Genomic DNA, 22589 nt, shown 5'->3' with positions numbered 1-22589 from the left:
TGAGGGAAGCCCTTAGTTCACCCGCAACAGAAAGAGGGGCATATGTGGACTATTGTAATGGCCGATTAACATGTCTGTCAGACAGAATCCTTGGCCAGAATGAGGGGTTAGGATGTAGGTTGAAACACTCATCTGAATTCATTCGGAAACATTCAGTCAACCAGGGCTTCAACACCAGAAGACCCTGAGACATTAAAAGGCACCAGAACTATAGCCGTGGCCGGCATCAGAATTACAGTTTGTAGCCTTCCATTGCTGTGTTCAGTACCCATGGGGACTCCACTTGCTGCTCTCAGTTTGGCCTTTGGGCCTGTGAGAAGCTGCCAATGCCAGCGACAAGCACCCCAGGATGACTGCCGACTGTCACCCTTCTTAGACACAGTCCACTGCCTGTGGGCAGGGACACCTTGCATTTCTCAACGTCGAAAAGCCATACTGGAAATTGACATTTCTCTCGGTGTGAAGAAACGGGTAGTGTATACCCTGCAGTGTAACAGAAACATATGGCAACCCCAGCTACACACTGCATATGATCAGTAGTGTCATCTAGCTGTTACGTGAGTTTCTAAGGGAAACTAGGATAGTTACTGTCTGTACTGTAAAGTAGTGTAAGAGAACTATAGCTCAATCAATGTATTTAGTCATTTTTACATCAGCCGATGTCACGAAGTGCTGTACAGAAACTCAGCCTAAAACCCCAAAGAGCAAGCAATGCAGAAAAAGAAGCATGGAGGATAGAAAACAACTCCCTAGAAAGGCTTGAACCTAAGAACCCTAGAGAAGAACCAGGCTCTGAGGGGTGGCAAGTCCTCTCATAGATGACCAGCAGGATCAGATAATAATAGCTAACCCAGATATACACTGAAACAGTGTAATAGATATGAGCTGTGAGTTTCCAAGTGAAACTAGCTAGCATAGTCACTGTATGTACTGTAAAGTAGTGTAACAGAAAAACTATTGCGCACCAACCCAGCTACACACGGTGTGAAAAACAGAAGTGTAATAGAGCTGTAATGTGAGTTAATGGAAACTACTATAGTTACGTATAGTAGTTTCCATAGTTACGTCTGTACAGAAAAAACATAGTAAACCCAGCTACACACTGTGCAATGCCGCAGTGTATATATCTGAAAAGGAGAGTTACTGTCTGTACTGTAAAGTAGTGCAACAGAACTATAGTACACACAGCTACACACAAACACTTAGTATAATACAGCTGAGATGTGAGTTTCCAAGGGAACAGTGAACAGACAAGTCACACAGACAACCCCTCAGCGCCGCAGTACTGGCCGACAAAACAGAGTATCGCCAAGGTTTGTACACTGTCACAAGTAATATAACCCAAACGAGATAGCTGGCATGAGCCAAACCGAGTGGGGGGTGGGGGGGCAGCAGAGCACCCTGATGGAGAGGCTGGCTAGCTAGCTGCTCCATGCGGGCATACTTATGCGTTTGTACATTCTTAACATAGCTCTTACTAAGCAAACACTCTCTGGGATAAACTGGAAAAATGAAGGAGGTGGAAGTATTTAAGGGGTTCAGCCGCAGCACTACCCCGTACACTGGACTGATCTGAAATCCTTACTCACTCTAAATGTGTCCTGTCGCGCGGAAGGATATCATATTGGAGTAACAGTAGTGCTGCATACTGACAACATAGCTACAGAAATATTTCACAAGGAAGAACATAGCTAACGTTTGCCTACCTCAAATAAAGACACTGTCACAGCCACCAACGATGTTAGGGCGATGAATAAATTCCATATTCGTACAATGTTCTGTTTCGGAGAAATTATGTTGACCTCATTTTTTTTCAAAACAGTTGTCGGGCATTCCTCCTTGATATTGTACATTTCCTCGAACCCCATTGTCAAGGGACGGTTGGTATGGTATCTGTAATAATCCGACAGAAAAAAAAACAGGATTTATCCATCTGTTTTTACTAACGTTAGCTAGTTAGCTAAATTAGTTCGATTACATTAGTTAAAGAAAACTAGTTAGCTATCTTCATCATAAAAACGTACCAGATGTTGAATTCAAGACATTTTCGTTTGTATCTTCTATATAACTACCGTTTCTTCAATGTTTCTCTGAAAAAAAAATAGGGTAAATGTAGAGAAAAAAATCCGTTGGCGATGCTCTCCTCGCTATTCCAAACAGTCGTTTGAGCGCGCGACTAAGGCTTTTTGAAATGTGCAGGTGCACCGTGCAGGATGGCTGTGACAGGAGCTTTTCAAATTATACACACCAACTTGAATTACTGCATGTGAAGCTTTAAACATTGATTCATCTGAAACCAAACCAATGAAAATAAATTATAAAATCAAAATGCATTGCCATGCCTGTAACATTTCGGAGGAACAGGATTTTTTTTTTATTAAAATACTTTATTGTAGAAGCTAACATCACAAATACGTGTTTCTATTTAAAAAGTTCAGAATAAATCCTAGTTACAAATGTATTGGGTTTTTCCTCATTTTGCAGTCTGATGGAGATGACATCTAAACATGAAATAAAATAACCTAATGCACACAATGACATGTGTGTACGTTGTAATGTAAATGATCCAGGCATAGAGCACAACACATTTGATCCACATCGATTCCATTTCTAAAGATTTGATATCTCTCTCAATAAGACAAGTAAATCAATGATAAAACTTGATTGATGAAACAGGCAAGGACAACTATTTATTTTGTTATTGTTCCATCAAAGCAAGTAACATTCTCATCTCTATAAAATGTTTTGGATTCTAATTACTAATTAATTCCCACAAGGAGCAAGACATACCACCAGACAACAACTTAAACACCACAAAGCATTGAGATCAACTAAGGTATTTCCCTATACTTGGCCAGAGTGTACCATAACGAGCAGGGGTTGATGTGAAATTCTGTAGCCAATGTGCCCAAAGATGGCAGAACTCCGTTCCAATGCTTTTCTGGTTGTAAATGACCCTGATTACAAATAGGAATTATAGGAGGCTGCCCACTTTAGGTATAATTGCCTGTGTTTGAATAGCCTACTCTCCTCACACATATCCCCTCTCCAGTGACACGCACAACTCTAAAGCTGTGCCTGGCTCAGTGTTATATCTATAAACTCCCTTGATTTTCAATGACTGTTGGGGGTGTTAAGGCTTTGCCACTAGCATATTTTAATCTCTGACTTTATACAACATAGGAACTTCCTTATCCACATCACACTGCTATGCTAAATACACAACCAAAAGTGTACTCGATTTTTCCACTTCCTCGGTTCTTATACTTACCTTGACAGTCAGGAAACAGATTGGACATCCCTGCCAGGGATTCACTGCCAAGGATCAATTCTGTCAGATGAAGAAAATTAAGCCACATCTAATCAATCCGTTTTCTAATTAATATACTAGTAATGAACCACTGTCCTCCGGTCTTCAAATGTTCTGAATGTGGTTGTGAACACCCATGTGACCAACTCACAGATGCAAACACACATCACCACACAGCAGCAAGCCCCAGGTTCAAACTCAAAAGCTGAAAACAACCAGAATAGTGTGTTCCACATGTGGTCTGGGCCTTGCACTGAACCAACATCAACTGGGCTCCTACCATCTTAATAATATTTCTATGGTTGTGACCTCGTTTTGCTAGGATGAAATGTGTTTTAAAGTTAAATTTAAAATGTTCAACTTCATATTCATCATCTTCAGCACCACCCCCAAAATCAACATATGTGAAAATGGCACTTTTCTATGTTTGTAGTTAAAAAAAAAAAAAATTTAAGTAAAAAGTAAAATAAGTGTTTCCTATAACATAATAAACCAATTAGCGGTGGCAGGTATCCTAGTGGTTAGAGTGTTGGGCCAGTACCCGAAAGGTTGTTGGATGGAATCCCCAAGCTGACAAGGTAAAAATCTGTCGTTCTGCTCCTGAACAAGGCAGTTAACCTGCTGTTCCTAGGCTGTCTTTGTAAATAAGAATTTGTTCTCAACTGACTTGCCTGGCTAAATAAATGAGTAGATAATGCTAATCATAATGATTTAAAAAAAAATTTTTTTTAATCACAATGGACACCGATGCGGTCATTGAAATCACATCTGGTGTTTGTTACTACAGATCATAAAAAGCACAATTTTCACTCATGTTGGTGGGTCTGGAGATGATTAGGTTACTTTCTAAATGTGATCCGTTAGTTACCTGTCCAAAATCGTCATCAGTAACAAAATTCTGGATTACCTAATCTGATTACATTCAGTTACTTTTAGATTACTTTCCCCTTAGGAGTACCTAAAGAGGATAGATCATTTGAGGACATGACAAAGATATTGTTTTCATGTTTTCCTTAGGAGTCATTAGAAGACGACACAAATGTATATTACCAATTAAACGAGATCTATTGCAGGATAAATCAATGTAAAAGTTTACATAGCTGGCCATATGTGGAAGTTAAATGTTACTTTATGGGTTATGTAGGTTTCTTCTAACCCATCACTTTCTACTACATATAATAATATGATTCAATTATATATTTACATTAAAAACCAAAGTCTATCAGAATTTCAGTCATTCCAATAAATGTTATACCCCTTGATCTTCAAGAATAGGACTTATTAGCCAGCCCTACTCTCTTGTTTATCATGGAGGACTGATTGGGCTCATTGATTCGAGTAGAAAAATAAATGCTGACCCCATGGAATGGCATGCTTTCAGCACTACTGAAAAGTGCTATTTACGTGTGCGAAATAAATGCCATATGCTGCATTTGCTATAGGCCTATTGTTTACCTTTTAGTTGGTGACATTTTGATATCTTGACAATATGCAGCTGTTTAAAGGGCAAATCCATATGAAACCATAACAAAACAGCACCCCGTCTCTGTTTTGGTAAAAAGCTGAGGGATGGGCCTTGAGAATTGTAACCAGTCTCAGATTAATAAACAGAGCTATGGATGCAAGGACTGACCATCCATGATATCAAACTTGTTTTAACCATGTTATGAGGCTATACAGTGTTTGTTTACATTTAGAATGTTTACAAACATTGGAGAAAGACAAGCTTATATTTTGGGTACTCATGGGGTGAGACATTTGAACTAAGCCCATTAGGCATTTATAAGTTATATTCTTCAAGAATCAATGGATATATATATATATATATATATAAAATGTATTAGTAAAATAACTGATGTAGCAACTACAACTCCCTTTAAGTCTATCAAATGTGTGCCAGTTTGAGCATGTGTCCATTAGGCCTATGAATTTATCAGCATGAATTAGATGGCGCTATAAAATACCCACTTTTATTCCATAGGCTGGGCTCCGCACTATGCATGAGAGCATTTTTCACTGGCTGTCCACTGGTTTCAAAAACAATGGTTGCGTTTACTCAAATTGTATAATCTTTGGATTCCGACAGCAGTCGTGCCATTGGAAGACATTGCTTGGACCGTAGCCTAAAAAAAAAAGTATATTCCTGCTCGTTTCCCGTGATCCATCATAGTGGTCGCTGACTTGTGGTCAGACTTTCTCAGGTGGAATAAACTTAAACGTGTACCTTTTTTTCAATGCTGATTTGAATGTCATTGAGACAACAGAAGTGCCACCCCCCCCCCCCCCCCAAAAAAAATCACAAACATACTTTCTAAATTTAAAAGTAATCCTCGAGGTCATCTAGTTCTTCAAAAGTATCTAATCTGATTCGAATACTTTCCCTAGTAATGGATTACAGTTGACATGTAAGTGATTACAACAACAACAAAAATAACATGTAATCTGTTACTCCCCAACCCTGGAGATGAATATGAAGTTGAACATTTTTAGAAATTTCCCTTTAAGAGTGACATAAAAAAATTCCTTGAAGACTGATTACTCTAGTCTATTTGAGATCGACAGCAACTGTGGAACCCATATGGGTAAAAGAACTTAACACCTGCAGTAATAACACAAGATGAAACCCTAAAATGAGTGTCAATGGCAGCAAACACTGTTGGGGGGTGGGGAGGGGGGCAATTGTGATACCGGAGTACCTAAAGAGGATAGATAATTTGAGGACTTGACAAAGATATTGTTTTCATGTTCTATTCATATCAAAAAGGTAACATAAAAAACGAAATAGGAAGGTATGAAGACCGTCGTCACGCTAGTCTTAGCAACCACAATGTGCAGAACATCTACACATTTAAATCAAGAAAGAAAACGGTTATAGGAGCAAACAACTAGTGTACAGTCGTGGCCAACAGTTGAGAATGACACAAATATACATTTTCACAAAGTCTGCTGCCTCAGTTTGTATGATGGCAATTTGCATATACTCCAGAATGTTATGAAGAGTGATCAGATGAATTGCAATTAATCAAAGTCCCTCTTTGCCATGCAAATTAACTGAATCATCCCCCCAAAAAAATCCACTGCATTTCAGCCCTGCCACAAAAGGACCAGCTGACATCATGTCAGTGATTACCTCGTTAACATAGGTGTGAGTGTTGACGAGGACAAGGCTGGAGTTCACTCTGTCATGCTGATTGAGTTCGAATAACAGACTGGAAGCTTAAAAAGGAGGGTGGTGCTTGGAATCATTGTTCTTCCTCTGTAAATCATGGTTACCTGCAAGGAAACACGTGCCACCATCATTGCTTTGCACAAAAAGGGCTTCACAGGCAAGGATATTGCTGCCAGTAAGACTGCACCTAAATCAACCATTTATCGGATCATCAAGAACTTCAAGGAGAGCAGTTCAATTGTTGTGAAGAAAGCTTCAGGGCACCCAAGAAAGTTCAAGTGCCAGGACCGTCTCCTAAAGTTGATTCAGCTGCGGGATCGGGGCACTACCAGTACAGCGCTTGCTCAGGAATTGCAGCAGGCAGGTGTGAGTGCATCTGCATGCACAGTGAGGCGAAGACTTTTGGGGGATGGCGTGGTGTCAAGAAGGGCAGCAAAGAAGCCACTTCTCTCCAGGAAAAACATCAGGGACAGACTGATATTCTGCAAAAGGTACAGGGATTGGACTACTGAGGACTGGGGTAAAGTCATTTTCTCTGATGAATCCCCTTTCCGATTGTTTGGGGCATCTGGAAAAAAGCTTGTCTGGAGAAGACAAGGTGAGCACCACCATCAGTCCTGTATAATGCCAACAGTAAAGCATCCTGAGACCATTCATGCGTTGGGTTGCTTCTCAGCCAAGGGAGTAGACTCACTCACAATTTTGCCTAAGAACACAGCCATTAATAAAGAATGGTATCAACACATCCTCCGAGAGCAACTTCTCCCAACCATCCAGGAACAGTTTGGTGACGAACAATGCCTTTTCCAGCATGATGGAGCACCTTGCCATAAGGCAAAAGTGATAACCAAGTGGCTCTGGGAACAAAACATAGATATTTTGGGTCCATGGCCAGGAACCCCCCCCAGACCTTAATCCCATTGAAAACTTGTGGTCAATCCTCAAGAGGCGGGTGGACAAACAAAACCCCACAAATTCTGACAAACTCCAAGCATTGATTATGCAAGAATGGGCTGCCATCAGTCAGGATGTGGCCCTGAAGTTAATTGACAGAATGCCAGGGCAGATTGCAGAGAAGGATCAACACTGCAAATATTGACTCTTTGCATCAACTTCATGTAATTGTCAATAAAAGCCTTTGACACTGTTGAAATGCTTGCCATTATACTTCAGTATTCCATAGTAACATCTGACAAAAAATATCTGAAGACACTGAAGCAGCAGACTTTGAAAATGAATGTGTCATTCTCAAAACTTTTGGCCACGACTGAATGTGGTGGTCTTGACACAGAAATATACTGTACATATTTCTGTGTTTTATCAGCAGAGGCATATAATGTGATGTTATTGAATTTGTCATAAAGCTATATAAAATTTAAAAAAATCACAGCCACACTTTTATTGTGATGACTAAATGTCGAGTCCGACATTAGAAAATCCTTTGTACGGTTTGTGAACAAATAGTAGTGGGGGGGGGGGGGGGTCATCTTCAATACCGTTCCAGACTTATGCCTCACTTTATAGCATGTCAAACAGCAAAAGAGATAACAAAAGCAAATAACACAGGAGAAATAATGGAACAGGTCTCCCACAAAGGACTAATTTACAAAACCACTGAGCCACATGAACTTCAGACACAGTGGGGTTTAAAAGCAAACTGGAAGAAAAATAAAATCCTTGAGTAATCCACTTATTGCATTCTGGATGAGAGAAAACAGGATGTGTGGAGGGAGTCGAGGATTCTGTCCCTCCTGAAGAATTCTGTTCTGTAGGACGGGACCAAAGCCAGGTCAGAATGGACCTCAATACCAGTGTCTGTCTATAAGCTTGAATGAACATGAAGGGTGACGACGGAATGTTGTGGACAAGAGGGGGATTGGGGACAGTTGGGGGGTGGGGGGCTACTGGTCCGTTGGCATGTCTCTGTCTGTTTCTGCTTTAGAGGGTTGCCCCGGCGATGGGGTGTGGGGGGGTCGGGACATGGGGGCAATCCCATGTGCCATAGCCAGGTTTCCTGCAACAATTCCCTCCACTGCAGCACCTGCCCCTGTCAGGCCTCCTGCTGTCACTCCCACTAGGCCAGTAGGGAACCTGTGGATCAGGGGGTGGAGTCAGAAGAATTACAACAGCTTTCTAAGGTCATAGAACACAAGCCAGATTCAAATCAATACCTGGAGTTGTCTAACTGTAATGTATACATTACCTACATGTGCTTAAGTCTAGTCGTACCTGTAAGCTGCAGCTCCGTTCTGTTCTGAGTGCACGGCCCCATGGTCCACACCAGGCCACTGGGGTGTTGCCATCAGATACTCCTTGTTCACACAGTTCTTCAGACTGTCAGGGATGCGGCCTGTCAGGACAACCATCACAACAGTGAAGCTAACTGATCAAATGATCAATGACAACTCTTGAAAAGGTTCTTTGTGCGGTAATACAAACTATATCACTAAAATGGTAAAGACTACTGTGCCAAGTATCACATGGCTAGACGGTTGTTCACTCTGCACGCCTGGTGTATTTGTGCCTATAAATATTCTGTCATACACCCTGAGGCTTGCATAACTGAATACCTGTGATGGCCCGGCGCACTTCTCTAGCTGCCTCCTCCCGAGCCTCAAGGGACGCCTGCTCACTGTACCAGGATGTGTGGGGGGTGCAAATCAGATTGGGAGCGTCCTTCAGTGGGCCCTGAGAGAAGCTGGAGAGAAACAGATTTAAGAGAGTGTACAAGGTGGAGTTTACACAGAGAATCAGGTCAGAATGGACCTCAATACCAACAACTTTTAAAACAGTTATTGTTTTCAAGTCTTAAATGGCTGGGCTATAAGTCGGGGGAGGTTGGAAGGAGGAAGCTAACCTGAAGGGCTCCGTCTCATGTACGTCCAAGGCTGCACCCCGTATCCTTCCCTCTTTCAGTGCCTGGGCCAGGGCCTTCTCATCCACCAGGCCCCCTCGCGCCGTGTTCACCAAAAACGCCCCCTGGCGCATCTGCACAGAGATCACAGTCTGAGGGAATGGGATAGATATCGCAAAGCAAGCCATGCAGACAACAATAACCAAAACGCATGGTCTCATTATTGGGGAGAACGGAGATACACTCAAGACTCGAGGTTATGAGGGGTGACTTGTTCATGGAGTTTGAAAGTGAAATCATTGATAATTGGGGTGTTGTGGGTGGCACACACCTGTGTATGTGTCTTATACCTGTTTAATGGTGAAGTCGTTGATGAGGTGATGGTTGTGCTCGTTGAGGCTGCAGTGCAGTGACACACAATCAGAGTGGATGAGAAGGTCCTGCAGGGTGGCCATTCTCTGCAGGCCCAGAGAGCGTTCCACTCCGTCTGGCAGGTAGGGGTCGTAGAATATCACACTGAAGCCAAAGGCCTTGGCCCGCAGCGCTACAGCCTGGCCCACTCGCCCTGCGGAACAAACACAGACACTCTATGCTCAGACTGGAGGACGGAATAGGGGAGAGAGGAACCGCTCACTAACTCTGAGAAATCTAAAATGTACACTGAAATGACCAGTGAGGCCACCCATAATAATTACTATAAAAACGGTTGAGCGTGAAAAACTCAGCAGCGTTGCAATTCTTGAAATAAACCGGTGCACCTGCCACCTACTGCCGTACCCCTTTCAAAGGCACTTAAATCTTTTGTCTTGCCCATTCACCCACTGAATGGCACACATACACAATCCATGTCTCAATTGTCTCAAGGCTTAAAAATCATTTTTAAACCTGTCTCCTCCCTTCATCTTCACTGATTGAAAATAATTTAACAAGTGACATCGAGAAGGGATCCTAGCTTCACCTGGATTCACATGGTCCGTCTATGTCACGGAAAGAGCAGGTGTCCTTAATGTTTTCTATGTACTATCCTTTGTGACTACACTTGCAGAGAGCCCATGCTAAGACAAGACCCATTTCCCTCCTCACCCAGGCCAATGATGCCCAGCGTCTCTCCCCGGATGCGGGCAGCGCCGCTGGCCACCTCCCTGATCTGCTCCACGCTGGAAGCCCTGGTGCCCTCTCTCATAGCCTGGTGCATCCAGGTGACGCGGCGGTAAAGGTTCAGGATCAGACACATGGAGGTGTCCGCTGTCTCCTCCACTGAAGTGGCAGGCACATTACACACAGCTATACCTGAGGGGGACAGAGCACAAAGGAGACAGTGGTTAGTTCTCATATATATTAAGGTGGATGGATGGGTCGACGGGAGGGGTGTAATAGGTCCACTGGAGGGGTGTAATAGGTCCACTGGAGGGGTGTAATAGGTCCACTGGAGGGGTGTAATAGGTCCACTGGAGGGGTGTAATAGGTCCACTGGAGGGGTGTAATAGGTCCACTGGAGGGGTGTAATAGGTCCACTGGAGGGGTGTAATAGGTCCACTGGAGGGGTAGGAGAAGCAAAGTAATGATCCAGTAGCCAACCTAGTTCAGCCGCGGCCTTGATGTCCACATTGTCAAAGCCACTGCCTATTCGCACGATGATCCGCAGGCCCTTGAACTTGTCGAGGTCGTCCCGCGAGAGAGTGATGGTGTGGTACATCAGGGCGCCCACTGCTTCATTCAGCACCTGAAGCACCAGGGAGAGAATGGGTGAGTAATAGGGCAGGGAATTGCCAGGGACCTCACAATACTTTGGTGCCGATTCTATATGTAGAGTGTGCGATTCTATACAGTTGAAGTTGGAAGTTTACATACACCTTAGCCAAATACATTTAAACTCAGTTTTTCACAATTCCTGACATTTAATCCTAGTAAAAATTACAGTTAGGATCACCAATTGATTTTAAGAATGTGAAATGTCAGAATAATAGCAGAGAGAATGATTCATTTCAGCTTTGATTCCATTCATCACATTCCCAGTGGGTCAGAAGTGTACATGCACTCAATTAGTATTTGGTAGCATTGCCTTTTTTTTTTAACCTTTATTTACCTAGGCACGTCAGTTAAGAACAAATTCTTATTTTCAATGACGGCCTAGGAACAGTGGGTTAACTGCCTGTTCAGGGGCAGAACGACAGATTTGTACCTTGTCAGCTCGGGGATTTGAACTTGCAACCTTCCGGTTACTAGCCCAACGCTCTAACCACCCTGCCGCCCTGTGATTCCATATGTAGTGTGATTCCTTCAACCTTCCGGTTACTAGCCCAACGCTCTAACCACCCTGCCGCCCCGTGATTCCATATGTAGTGTGATTCCATATGTAGTGTGATTCCATATGCAGTGTGATTCCATATGCAGTGTGATTCCATATGTAGTGTGATTCCATATGCAGTGTGATTCCATATGTAGTGTGATTCCATATGCAGTGTGATTCCATATGCAGTGTGATTCCATATGTAGTGTGATTCCATATGCAGTGTGATTCCATATGCAGTGTGATTCCATATGTAGTGTGATTCCATATGCAGTGTGATTCCATATGCAGTGTGATTCCATATGCAGTGTGATTCCATATGCAGTGTGATTCCATATGTACAGTGTGATTCCATATGTACAGTGTGATTCCATATGTACAGTGTGATTCCATATGTACAGTGTGATTCCATATGTACAGTGTGATTCCATATGTACAGTGTGATTCTATATGTACAGTGAGATTCCATATGTACAGTGTGATTCCATATGTACAGTGTGATTCCATATGTAGTGTGATTCCATATGTAGTGTGATTCCATATGTACAGTGTGATTCCATATGTACAGTGTGATTCCATATGTACAGTGTGATTCCATATGTACAGTGTGATTCCATATGTAGTGTGATTCCATATGTAGTGTGATTCCATATATAGTGTGATTCCATATATAGTGTGATTCCATATGTAGTGTGATTCCTCACAGTGATTTTATTGCGATTCGATGTTCTAAACATATCGCTCACTATACGTCTGCTGCAGAGGGACCAGAGAGACACATGAGAAAACAGGTTTTGATCAGTCCTGGTAATAAAAGTGCTGAAAACATATTGTCTCCCTATTTAAAAAGAGAACAAGCTATAGAAGGAAAAATACTGGAGAGTTGGTGTAGGTAGTCAACTAGCGCAAAAATAATATTGCAATAGTCAAAGCGATACGATATCGTAAAAAATAATATCTGATATGTAACTGTATCGATCTCCCCCCCCCCCCCCCATCATTGGTGAGTGTTCAGAAGAAGCTATTGAATCGATATCCTTATTCTACCATTGCAATAAAAGAGCAGAGACTTTCTCTAACTCTATCGAGTTGGAAATAAAAGCCCACCACAAAAATAGCAGACGTGTTCACGATGCAGACATTTCCCTCGCTATAAAGTACAAACGGATACTTAGAGGAGAACCAGATAGTTAGAGGTTGGTTACCTTCTCGTGGATCTCCTGGGTGGACTGGGCATCACAGAAGGCCACCGTGGCCACGTCCTTCAGGACAGGCATCTCCACGGTGCAGTCGCGACCATCCAACAGTGCCACTAGGGGGCGCGGGTGCATCGGTCCATTCAAAATCGGGGGGCGAATGCCTATACAGATCAACATAAAATGGACAAGACTTCAAAATAAATAAAATACACTCTTTGGATATTTATCCAGGGTTTATCACTTGTGTCCTTTCTAACGGATCAATCAGATAGATCAATGTGATCATGTAGTAGGTCTATCTGATTGAATTGTATGACAGTTAGGCCATCTACATGATCACATAGGTCTAACTGTCATACATTTCCATTTATATCAAACTTCCAGTATAAAAAAATAAAACCATTAAAAAGTATATTACAAATAGCCTATTAAAAGACAGACAGGGCTTAGACTCTTGTGGGCTAAGGTAACAGCCTATACAAACACAATGAATAACAGATTCACTACATGGAACAGTCCCCCCTCCAAAAAAAAGTAAAGGAAGTTTGTTCTGATGTGTCTGTCCTATAACAGAGATAAGAACGAACAGGAAATACAAAAAAAAAAAAAAAAAGTATTTATTTAACCCTTTATTTTTGGCACTAAACAGCCTCCATATATACTTCCATACATTTTTTCAACTGGTCCTGGGAGACCTTTGGAGGAATCTCATGACGGCCTACCCCGGCCAAACCCTCCCCTAACCCGGATGACGCTGGGCTAATTGTGCGCCGCCCTATGGGACTCCCGATCACGGCCGGTTGTGATACAGCCCGGGATCGAACCAGGGTCTGTAGTGACGCCTCTAGCACTGACATGCAGTGCTGTAGACCGCTGCCCCAGTCGGGAGACGTCTGTCCATAATAAAGGACTGCTCTGGCTTCTTAACAACACTATCAACAAGGCAGGTCCAACAGGCCCTAGTTTATACCTTCTTAACAACACAATCAACAAGGCAGGTCCTACAGTCTCTAGTTTTGTCACACCTGGACTACTGTTCAGTCGTATGGTCAGGTGCCACAAAGAGGGACTTAGGAAAATTGCAATTGGCTCAGAACAGGGAAGCACGGCTGGGCCTTAGATGTACACAGAGAGCTAATATCAATAATATGCCTGTCAATCTCTCCTGGCTCAAAGTGGAGGAGAGATTGACTTCATCACTTCTTGTATTTATGAGAGGTACTGACATGTTGAACACCCATGCATACCCAACAAGACATACCACCAGAGGTCTCTTCACAGTCAAGAAAAGACAATGGGAAGCCACAGTATTACATAGAGTCATGACTACATGGAACTCTATTCCACATCAAGTAATTGACAAGCTGTAGAACAAGATAAAAAAATATATTTAAAAAAATACACCTTATGGAACAGCGGGGACAGTGAAGTAACACAAACACGATAACATACGAACACATGGATTTAGTACTGTAGATGTGGTAGTGGTGGAGTAGGGGCCTGAGGGCACACAATGTGTGGTGAAATCTGTGAATGTATTGTAAATGTTTTTAAAATGGTATAAACTGCCTTAAATTTTGTTGGACCCCAGGAAGAGTAGACGCTGCTTTGGCAGCAGCTAATGGGGATCCATAATAAATACAAATACAACCCCAACCAACAGGGCAGACTCCTCCAGCCCCCCCCACCAACAGAGCATACTCCTCCAACCCCCACACCAGGGCAGACTCCTCCAACCCCCACACCAGGGCAGACTCCTCCAACCCCCACAACAGGGCAGACTCCTCCAACCCCCACAACAGGGCAGACTCCTCCAACCCCCACAACAGGGCAGACTCCTCCAACCCCCACAACAGGGCAGACTCCTCCAACCCCCACAACAGGGCAGACTCCTCCAACCCCCACAACAGGGCAGACTCCTCCAACCCCCATTACAGGGCCTCCAACCCCCTTCTGCAACAATACACAGCCTACCCTATCATCATAAAGCGCACACATCTCATAAATAAACATCAATTAGAGAGAAACCTAAATTAGCAAAGATAGATATGGCTCATAGCTGGGATATGCATACTGCATTAACAGTTGTCAATGTGGTATGTATGTGATATTGATACAGTGCCTTCAGAAAGTATTCACACCCCTTGTTACAGCCTGAATTTAAAATGAATTACATTGAGTCACAATACCCCATAATGTCAATGTGGAATTATGTTTTTTGATTTTTTTTGTTACAAATTAATTTAAAATAAGTATACAACCCCCTTGTTATGGCAAGACTAAATAAGAGTAAGGAGTAAAAATTGCTTATCAAATCACAACTTGCATAGACTCACTCTGTGTGCAACAATAGTGTTTAAAGTGATTTTTGAATGACTACCTCATCGCTGTACCCCACATATACAGATAATTGTAAGGTCCCTCATTCGAGCAGTGAATTTCAAACACAAAGATCAGGGAGGTTTTCCAATGCCTCACAAAGAAGGGCGCCCATTGGTAGATTTGTATTTTTAAAGCGCATGTAGAATATCCCTTTGGGCATGGTGAAGTTATTAAATTACACTTTGGATGGTGTATCAATATACTCAGTCACTACATAGATACAGGCCTCCTTCCCAACTCAGTTGCCAGAGAGGAAGGAAACCGATCATGGATTTCACAATGTGGCCAATGGTGACTTTAACAGTTAGAGTTTAATGGCTGTGATAGGAGAAAATAAAGGATGGATCAAGAAGGTTGTACACAATACTAACCTAAATGACAGAGAGAAAAGGAAGCAGGTACGGAATAAAACATATTCCAAAACAAGCATTCTGTTTGCAATTAGGCACAACTGAAACAAATGTGGCAAAGAAATTAACTTTAATGTCCTGAATACAAAGTGTTATGCCTGGGGCAAATCCAACAACACATGACTGAGTATCAAGCATGGTGGTGGCTGCATCATGTTATGGGTATGCTTGTCATCGGCAAGGGCTAGATAGTTTTTTTTAGGATAAAAAGAAACTGAATAGAGCTAAGCAGAGGCAAAAACATAGTAGTGTTGCACGGTATACCAGTAGCATGGGACAAAAACGTCATGACACTTAATATTTTAGCATACAATTCTTATAAAGTCAAGTTTTATTTACAGATGTAGTTGAATTCAAGTAACAGCCACTAGTCTCTTGTATGAGCAGGTCCAATGATATCCACTTTGCTTTCATGCCCATAGCACGTGTGGAAGTTGTAATCAGCCCTCACCTGGTTCTCTTCATCCGCATATATATATATATATATATACACATATACATATACATATACATATACATATATATATATATATATATATATACATATACATATATATACATATACATATATATACACATATACACATATATATATACACATACACATACATACATTATATATATATATATAATTTAGCCGTGATGGCGAGCTGGGATGCAGAACGTGATGACTCTTTTGTTGTTTATTTTATTGATTAAACTAGGCAAGTCAGTTAAGAACAAATTCTTATTTTTACAATGGCCTACCCCAGCCAAACCCTCCACTAACCCGGATGACCCTGGGCCAATTGTGCGCCGCCCTATGGGACTCCTGATCACGGCCGGTTGTAAATACAGCCCGGGATCGAAACCAGTCTGTAGTGACGTCTCTAGCACTGAGATGCACTGCCTTAGACCACTGCGCCACTCGGGAGCCTTAGATATGTTAGATGTTCACATTGGAGCAGTGCGCAGAACCTTACAAAATATTGCAGGTTTGAAACTGCAGTAAAAAAAAAAAGTGCAGTAACTGCAATCAACTGTGGTATTTTAAACAATGTAATTGCAGAATAACTGCAATGTTCTGCAAACTTACTGCAGTAAAAATAACTTATTTGCACCATACTGAAGTTATACTGCACTCTAACTGCAGTCTTTTTTCGTATGAGGAGCTAGCGATGTTGATCAATTGTATAATTTCATCTGTTATAACCAAGAGCCCAGTCTGAGTAGACTTTGCAAGTTCACCATAAGTTCAGCCTGAAATCAAAGGGTCTGTAGTGACACCTCTGGCACTGAGATGAGGTCCCTTAGACCGCTGAGCCACTTGTACTATTGCATGTGTGAAATAGCACAAATACAAGAACAAATACAAGCACCCACCAAATTATTATTACTTGAAGGGCAGTATTTTTACTTGAAGGGCAGTATTTTTACTTGAAGGGCAGAGAATGCCAACCCACTCCAATAGTGCAATTCTAAAATCTTCACTAAAGTCCCAAGTAGAGGCGACTGAAAACACAAATAGCCTAAAACGAACAAGCTCATTCATAAGAGATAACATTACCATAGCAGCCCCCCCCCCCCCCCCCCCCCAAAAAAAAAACAAGTTAGTTGACCCTCCCCCAAGAACTATGAGAGATTACATGCGTTTAGCAATTAACACATTGATGTGTGGACTTTTTCAATCTTAATGACGTGTTGTATTGATAGTGACACCAACAATTGGGCAACAGTGGATGGACAGTAGCCCAACCGGACAATAAAAAGTGTAGCAACATTTTTTTTTTTTTTTAAGACACACAAGGGGCCTTGTGAACCTAAGATTTCTTCAGAGCTAAGGATAGTCATAGAGCAGCCTAGAGACATTGATGGCACTTAATAAAAGAAATGAACATGAGAATTCAATCCTCAAAGCAACAGCACTACACACACTGACCACACCACTCATTGTGACTGTCAATAGCTTCCTTTGATAGAGATATATATCTATCTATATACACACACAGTACTGCTTAGTGCTCTATCGCCCAAAAGATTCCTTCATTCATCTTTTTTTTAAAATACAAGTTATGGACAAAGAAATAGCTTTTTGGCTCTTTCTAATCTGATCCAGAACATGAAAAACATAGCAGTAACGAGGAGCTAGCATGACACAAATCTTCACAGGGGATTGAAGCAGAATTAGAAAACACACTGCATAGCAAGAGGAATGTTCAACAAACCTACAAAAATGACCTACATCTTTCTGGACAAAAAGACGAAGACATAAATTCAAATTAACCTAAGGAAGGACAAGAAAGGCACATTTCGACAAGGAAAGAGAGCGGAGCTGGCAACACACATGCACCATATGGTCTGGCAGAGTGTATGACCATGTGACTGTGTGTGTGTGTGTGTGTGTGTGAGTGTGAGTAGAACGCCTGGTCCGACCAGCAGCAGGGCCATACACACAATGCTATTCATTCAGCGCTCATTCATTCTCCCCCGTCCGCCTGCCACTCTGTGGGTGTAAGTAAGCGAGCTCGCAGGGAGGGGTGGGGGATAATGCTGCAGTACCCCACCCTGCCCCCTGCCACACAGGCTCCAGAGTACTCTCACACACACACAATACTATAGAAGACCAAGGACAAAAATGCACCGGGATGGCGAATCACCTATATAAATCATACAAAACAAAATAGCAGATTTGTACTCCTCTGTCCTATCGATCTAACCCCGCCTCCTCCTCCTCCTCTCCTTCCTTCCCTCTCGCTATCGCGCTGTAGGAAAACAAAAGAGAAGACATTCATCATCCTAACCTTGCATGCTGCAGTTGACCAGCCTTTCTTCTTCTCCTTCTCCACTTACAGTTACTGTCAGAATGCTTTCGCTTGGCACAATCCCAGGCAAACTCTCTCCTCCTTCAACCTACCCCTTGCTCCAATCAGAGGGAGGAACAATTCAGCCATAGCCAACCAAAACTGAGCTTATTAGCATTGAGAGGCTAGGTTGGGTAGTGTGCAGTAGAGGCAATTTCCATGTTGTTTTTTAAAGGGAAATGTGAGCCAGTGTGGTGCATTGCTCGCTGGAAAAACAACAAAAAGGTAAATGATTATGGCCAGTCTATTCAAATAAAATCTTTTTAGAAGATCAAATTCAGAAAGCACATACTAATTCACTAATATAACAAATTAATGAAATTGTAAAATGATCAAAAGGACACTACGTGCAACATTGATTTGACTGGTCAACAGTAGCTAAGGAACCGACTGTATAGGCTGCTACTTGATACTAGATTCACATTAAATGATGCATAAATAGCAAAAAGCTTTTGTGGGGAAAAAATATTTTAAAACATAGCCAATTAAAACCCTTGAATGATTTTTATACATTTTAAATAAACACGAGTACAGGATTACAATCATCCCTGTCAACCCCCTTGTTATGGCAAGACTACTATCCCAAAAATATTTCTGTGGATATTATTCCAGTGGATGCTCATTATGGAAGATGAGGCTATAGTGGGACCTCCGCAGCAAACCCAGCAGTCACCTGCACCACTGTAACAGAGACTGTATCCCTGCTACAGCAGACCTGGGGTTCGAACACGTCACAACCAAACAGATGGATTCATCATCATTACCAGTACAGTGGGGCGGTAGGTAGCCTAGTGGTTAGAGCGTTGGACTAGTAACCGAAAGGTTGCAAGATCAAATCCCCGAGCTGACAAGGTAAAAATCTGTCGTTCTGCCCCTGAACTAAGAAGTTAACAAAGAAGTAGGCCTTCATTGAAAATAAGAATTTGTTCTTAACTAACTTGCCTAGTTAAATAAAAACAGTATTTCAATCTCAGAAAGGTGACCTCACTGCGCAATACAAGTTTAGCCATCCACTACACATTTGCAATCACTGTCAGGAAGAGCTGAATGGCCATTCACATTGATATCCCAACCAGTTCCGCAATTATAAACAGAGAGTTAAATGGGAAAAATTCTACAAATCCTAATCCACAGCCACACTCTGCCAGTTCTTTACGTGCCAGCATCCTCTGGGCACTGGACAAAGCACAGAGCAAATGGTCATTCTTTTATTATATCTATGTAACTCAAATGACTTTAAGCATGCAACTGGAACAAATGTGCCTTTCAGAAATCACATTCCTGACAGTTCCACCACTGAAAGTAGAGAACTCTGTTCAGGTACATGGTAATAGATCATGTTTTTAAATTCCCATTTGCTCTCTACCTATCCAGCGGCGAGAGAACACTGACACCAACAGATAGCCATAGAAATGAATAAAATTGTGTTAATACAGCAGTATTTTAACTGCGCCCTTAAGTGACTGGTGTATCAGCAGAAATTCTGTAGGTAGCACATTAACCGTAGAAATAACAACTACATTATAGAAGTTAAATAAATTATTATTCGTATTATTATTATGAAGGGATGGAGGCACAAGGTTTGACAGTGGCATGAGCCAAAGTCAAGCCAATGGTGCAAGTGAGGGGTTCATCAGTGTGTGTGCGCGACTGTCCTAGAAGCAGGTGTGTGATGCAAGGAAAACAGTGCAATGCACTGCATACAAATATACAAGATATAGCCTGCTGTTTGTTATCAGTGTAATCTAAACTGCCAGTAATGACTTCACAAAGGCAACAGGAAGTAAGTAGGTCCACAGGCACCCTCCCTCTTTGGCTGTTTATGGAATTAGATCTGTTATTGACTCCGTTATTTGACAACCCTTCCCAACACAGATTAGACAGGAGTATAACACTTTGAAATGTTATTGTCACATACACTGGGTAATTGCAATGATATGTGTTGTTTTACAGGGTCAGCCATAATTGTATCAGGGACAGAATGGGATTAGTTATAAATATATTTGGTCGTACGGCGCTATATGTCACTGTCTGACATAATGAAGTCAAGCACAGATGTATGTGTCCATCACCTATGTATGTCTACGGTCCATCGGGCCAATGTTTATCATTTCCCATTCTATATTGGAGAAAATATGAAAATGTCCAAGAATCCTTAGATAGCCAGCCGTTAAGTACCAAAGTTTGTACACGTGCATTGTCAGTCTCTAACATGATAATTGGGGGAAAGTATGTTAATACTGACCTTCACAAATGCGGTCAAGCCTCTGTCGCTTGACTTTATGCTTATCCATGAGAGCCATCGGCGTTCTTCACCCCAGCCAAAGCACAAACAAAATCAGACCAAAGCTGAGCCACACAAGGCAAATGTCAGAGTCAAACACCTCCCAAGGAACAAGTATATGCACCGGTGAAAACCTGTAAATAAAATTAACAACGTTTTAATATCTACATGACTGGTTTACCTACTAAACGTTTCCTAGCTACCAAGCCTAAAAGTGTAGCCACACGACTAGTTGTATGGATAATAAAGTTGTTGACTTGGAAGTACATATAGTTTTAATCTAGCTATTTTAGCTAACGCTAGCTAGCGTCACTTTGAAGGCTAGCACCGCTGGCCAGAGACAATATTGGAGTTTACACCACAGCCGGTTATCACGCTAGCTAGCTAACATTCGTTTATTTTCCCAACTTTCACACTGCACTCACTTCTTAGTTAACTTTATTTAAGAAATAATAAAAAAGAAACAATTCATTTGAAGCGCCAGTTTATAGCTAGCTAGCTAAATTACCCACGCAATGTGCACAGTAGTTAGCTAGCTAGCTGGCTAAATGTTGCTAGTTAGCTAAAAAAAAAAGTAACTAGTCTACCAATTCAAAGTCGGTAGACAATATTCGTGTGGCTAACATGGCTAGCTAGTTAGCTTATCTACAATCACGCAAACGTGATACAGAGTTGCACGAAAAGAGGCCTGTTTTACAAAGCTAACACAGCTACTGTAGCTAGTTAATACTAATAGCTAACGCCACTGATGGTCATTTACAAGCAAATCAACACACGTTTAGGCGGCGTAAAACTATTTTTGCTTCAACAGAATAATACCAAGAAGACGACCACGGAGCAGTAACGTTAGCTGTTGGATCAGATCACAGCACTACTAAAGTGGCTAGCTAAGGTTATTGGTTCATTACCAAGTACTGCAGGTTCTGTTAATCTCGGTCTTGTGGGGGTCAATATGAGTTTACGTCTTCCCACTTAACGGATCGTCATGAATCCAAACAGTTTGTTCAGATGAGTCAGGTGACGGACGAGTCGGTGTCACAAAATAATGAGAAGTCTTGATAAACCACTGTTAGTGGAGTGTGGCGCCTTCACGTAACACAGGGGGTATTGCAGACCAGACCTGCACACTGACCATCCGACCCCCGATTTCTCAGGGACCACATTTGAGCTTGATGAGGTTTCTTTCAAGATGGCAAAGATCATAATGTATTCTTAACCACAGGTATACTACTGCTTCCCTTTATTGTACAATAATAATAACTACAGTACCAGTGATCTGAGTGGAGGACAGTCACATGAAAAGGCAGAGTGGACAGTGCTAAAGCATTATGCATTTTAGTCATTTAGCAGACGCTCTTATCCACGATATACAGCACAGATGTTTCACCTAGTCGGCTAGGGAATTCAAACCAGCGACCTTTCAGTTATTAGCCCAACGCTCCAACCCGCTAAACTACCTGCCTTCCTATTCCCTGTACTGTGGCGAGTGGGATGGGGGCCACTCATTTATGGTGGATGAGGACAGATACCTGACATACATGCTTGAGATCAAAGGGAATATGATATATAAATGTGCTTAAAATAAGTACAAGTAAAATGGTAAAGACTAGATCACATGCAGTTGAAAAGCCCTTCCCTATACTCTTTTCAAAAAAGCTCAGACTCTTTGTTTCCTTTCCTTGTAAAATAATTTCCAATAAACTTTATTTATACACAAACTGAGTTTGAAATCACCATCTTTTTAACACATACAATAAAAAACATCTCTAAAAGACAGCAATGGCCTTCCCCAGGTCTGTCAGCTACCAGCTTTACACATAACTTGTTTTCAACAAAATGATCGCTGTATAA

General features: G+C 41.9%; 2 protein-coding genes across 5 annotated transcripts in view; both read right to left on the bottom strand.

Annotated features, from left to right (window-relative positions):
- cngk (cyclic nucleotide-gated potassium channel) overlaps nucleotides 1-2172 on the bottom strand; it is a 31200-nt gene extending 29028 nt beyond the window's left edge. Inside the window, exons 1-2 of the mRNA XM_020464563.2 lie at nucleotides 2025-2172; nucleotides 1707-1893 (exon numbers count right to left, since the gene is read on the bottom strand). Coding sequence (XP_020320152.2) covers nucleotides 1707-1868 — 162 coding nt within the window. The 5' untranslated portion in view covers nucleotides 1869-1893; nucleotides 2025-2172. The remainder of the gene's footprint in view (nucleotides 1-1706; nucleotides 1894-2024) is intronic.
- A 492-nt stretch (nucleotides 2173-2664) lies between these two features.
- On the bottom strand, nucleotides 2665-21810 carry LOC109873060 (C-terminal-binding protein 1-like). 4 transcript variants are annotated; one of them, XM_031807969.1, is made up of 10 exons: nucleotides 21647-21810; nucleotides 20700-20872; nucleotides 12829-12983; nucleotides 10912-11056; nucleotides 10417-10623; nucleotides 9684-9898; nucleotides 9337-9467; nucleotides 9050-9177; nucleotides 8709-8829; nucleotides 2665-8570 (listed from the first exon to the last, which is right to left on the bottom strand). In XM_031807969.1, the coding sequence occupies exons 2-10, from the start codon at nucleotides 20755-20757 to the stop codon at nucleotides 8381-8383; spliced, it is 1350 nt and encodes a 449-aa protein (XP_031663829.1). In that variant the 5' UTR covers nucleotides 20758-20872; nucleotides 21647-21810; the 3' UTR covers nucleotides 2665-8380. The 4 variants fall into 4 exon arrangements, with proteins under 4 accessions (XP_031663829.1, XP_031663830.1, XP_020320163.1 ...); XM_020464574.2 differs by lacking the exon at nucleotides 21647-21810 and adding an exon at nucleotides 21558-21645 and having other exon boundaries at nucleotides 7849-8570; XM_031807970.1 differs by lacking the exons at nucleotides 20700-20872; nucleotides 21647-21810 and adding an exon at nucleotides 18395-18480.
- Between the last annotated feature and the right edge of the window lie 779 nt (nucleotides 21811-22589).

Source organism: Oncorhynchus kisutch, linkage group LG28, assembly GCF_002021735.2.
Source record: "Oncorhynchus kisutch isolate 150728-3 linkage group LG28, Okis_V2, whole genome shotgun sequence".
NCBI lineage: Eukaryota > Metazoa > Chordata > Actinopteri > Salmoniformes > Salmonidae > Oncorhynchus > Oncorhynchus kisutch.
The sequence above is the reverse complement of the archived record's forward strand: the minus strand, read 5'-3'. Positions and strand labels throughout refer to the sequence as shown.

Excerpts from the sequence above, each read along its gene's own strand:
- LOC109873060 (XM_031807969.1), bottom strand. The coding sequence starts at position 20,757 with ATGGCTCTCATGGATAAGCATAAAGTCAAGCGACAGAGGCTTGACCGC. Across the intron at positions 11,057-12,828 it reads CCCAGGAGATCCACGAGAAG|GTGCTGAATGAAGCAGTGGG; the intron begins GTAACCAACCTC and ends CTGGTGCTTCAG. Across the intron at positions 9,178-9,336 it reads CATGAGACGGAGCCCTTCAG|CTTCTCTCAGGGCCCACTGA; the intron begins GTTAGCTTCCTC and ends GTTTCTCTCCAG.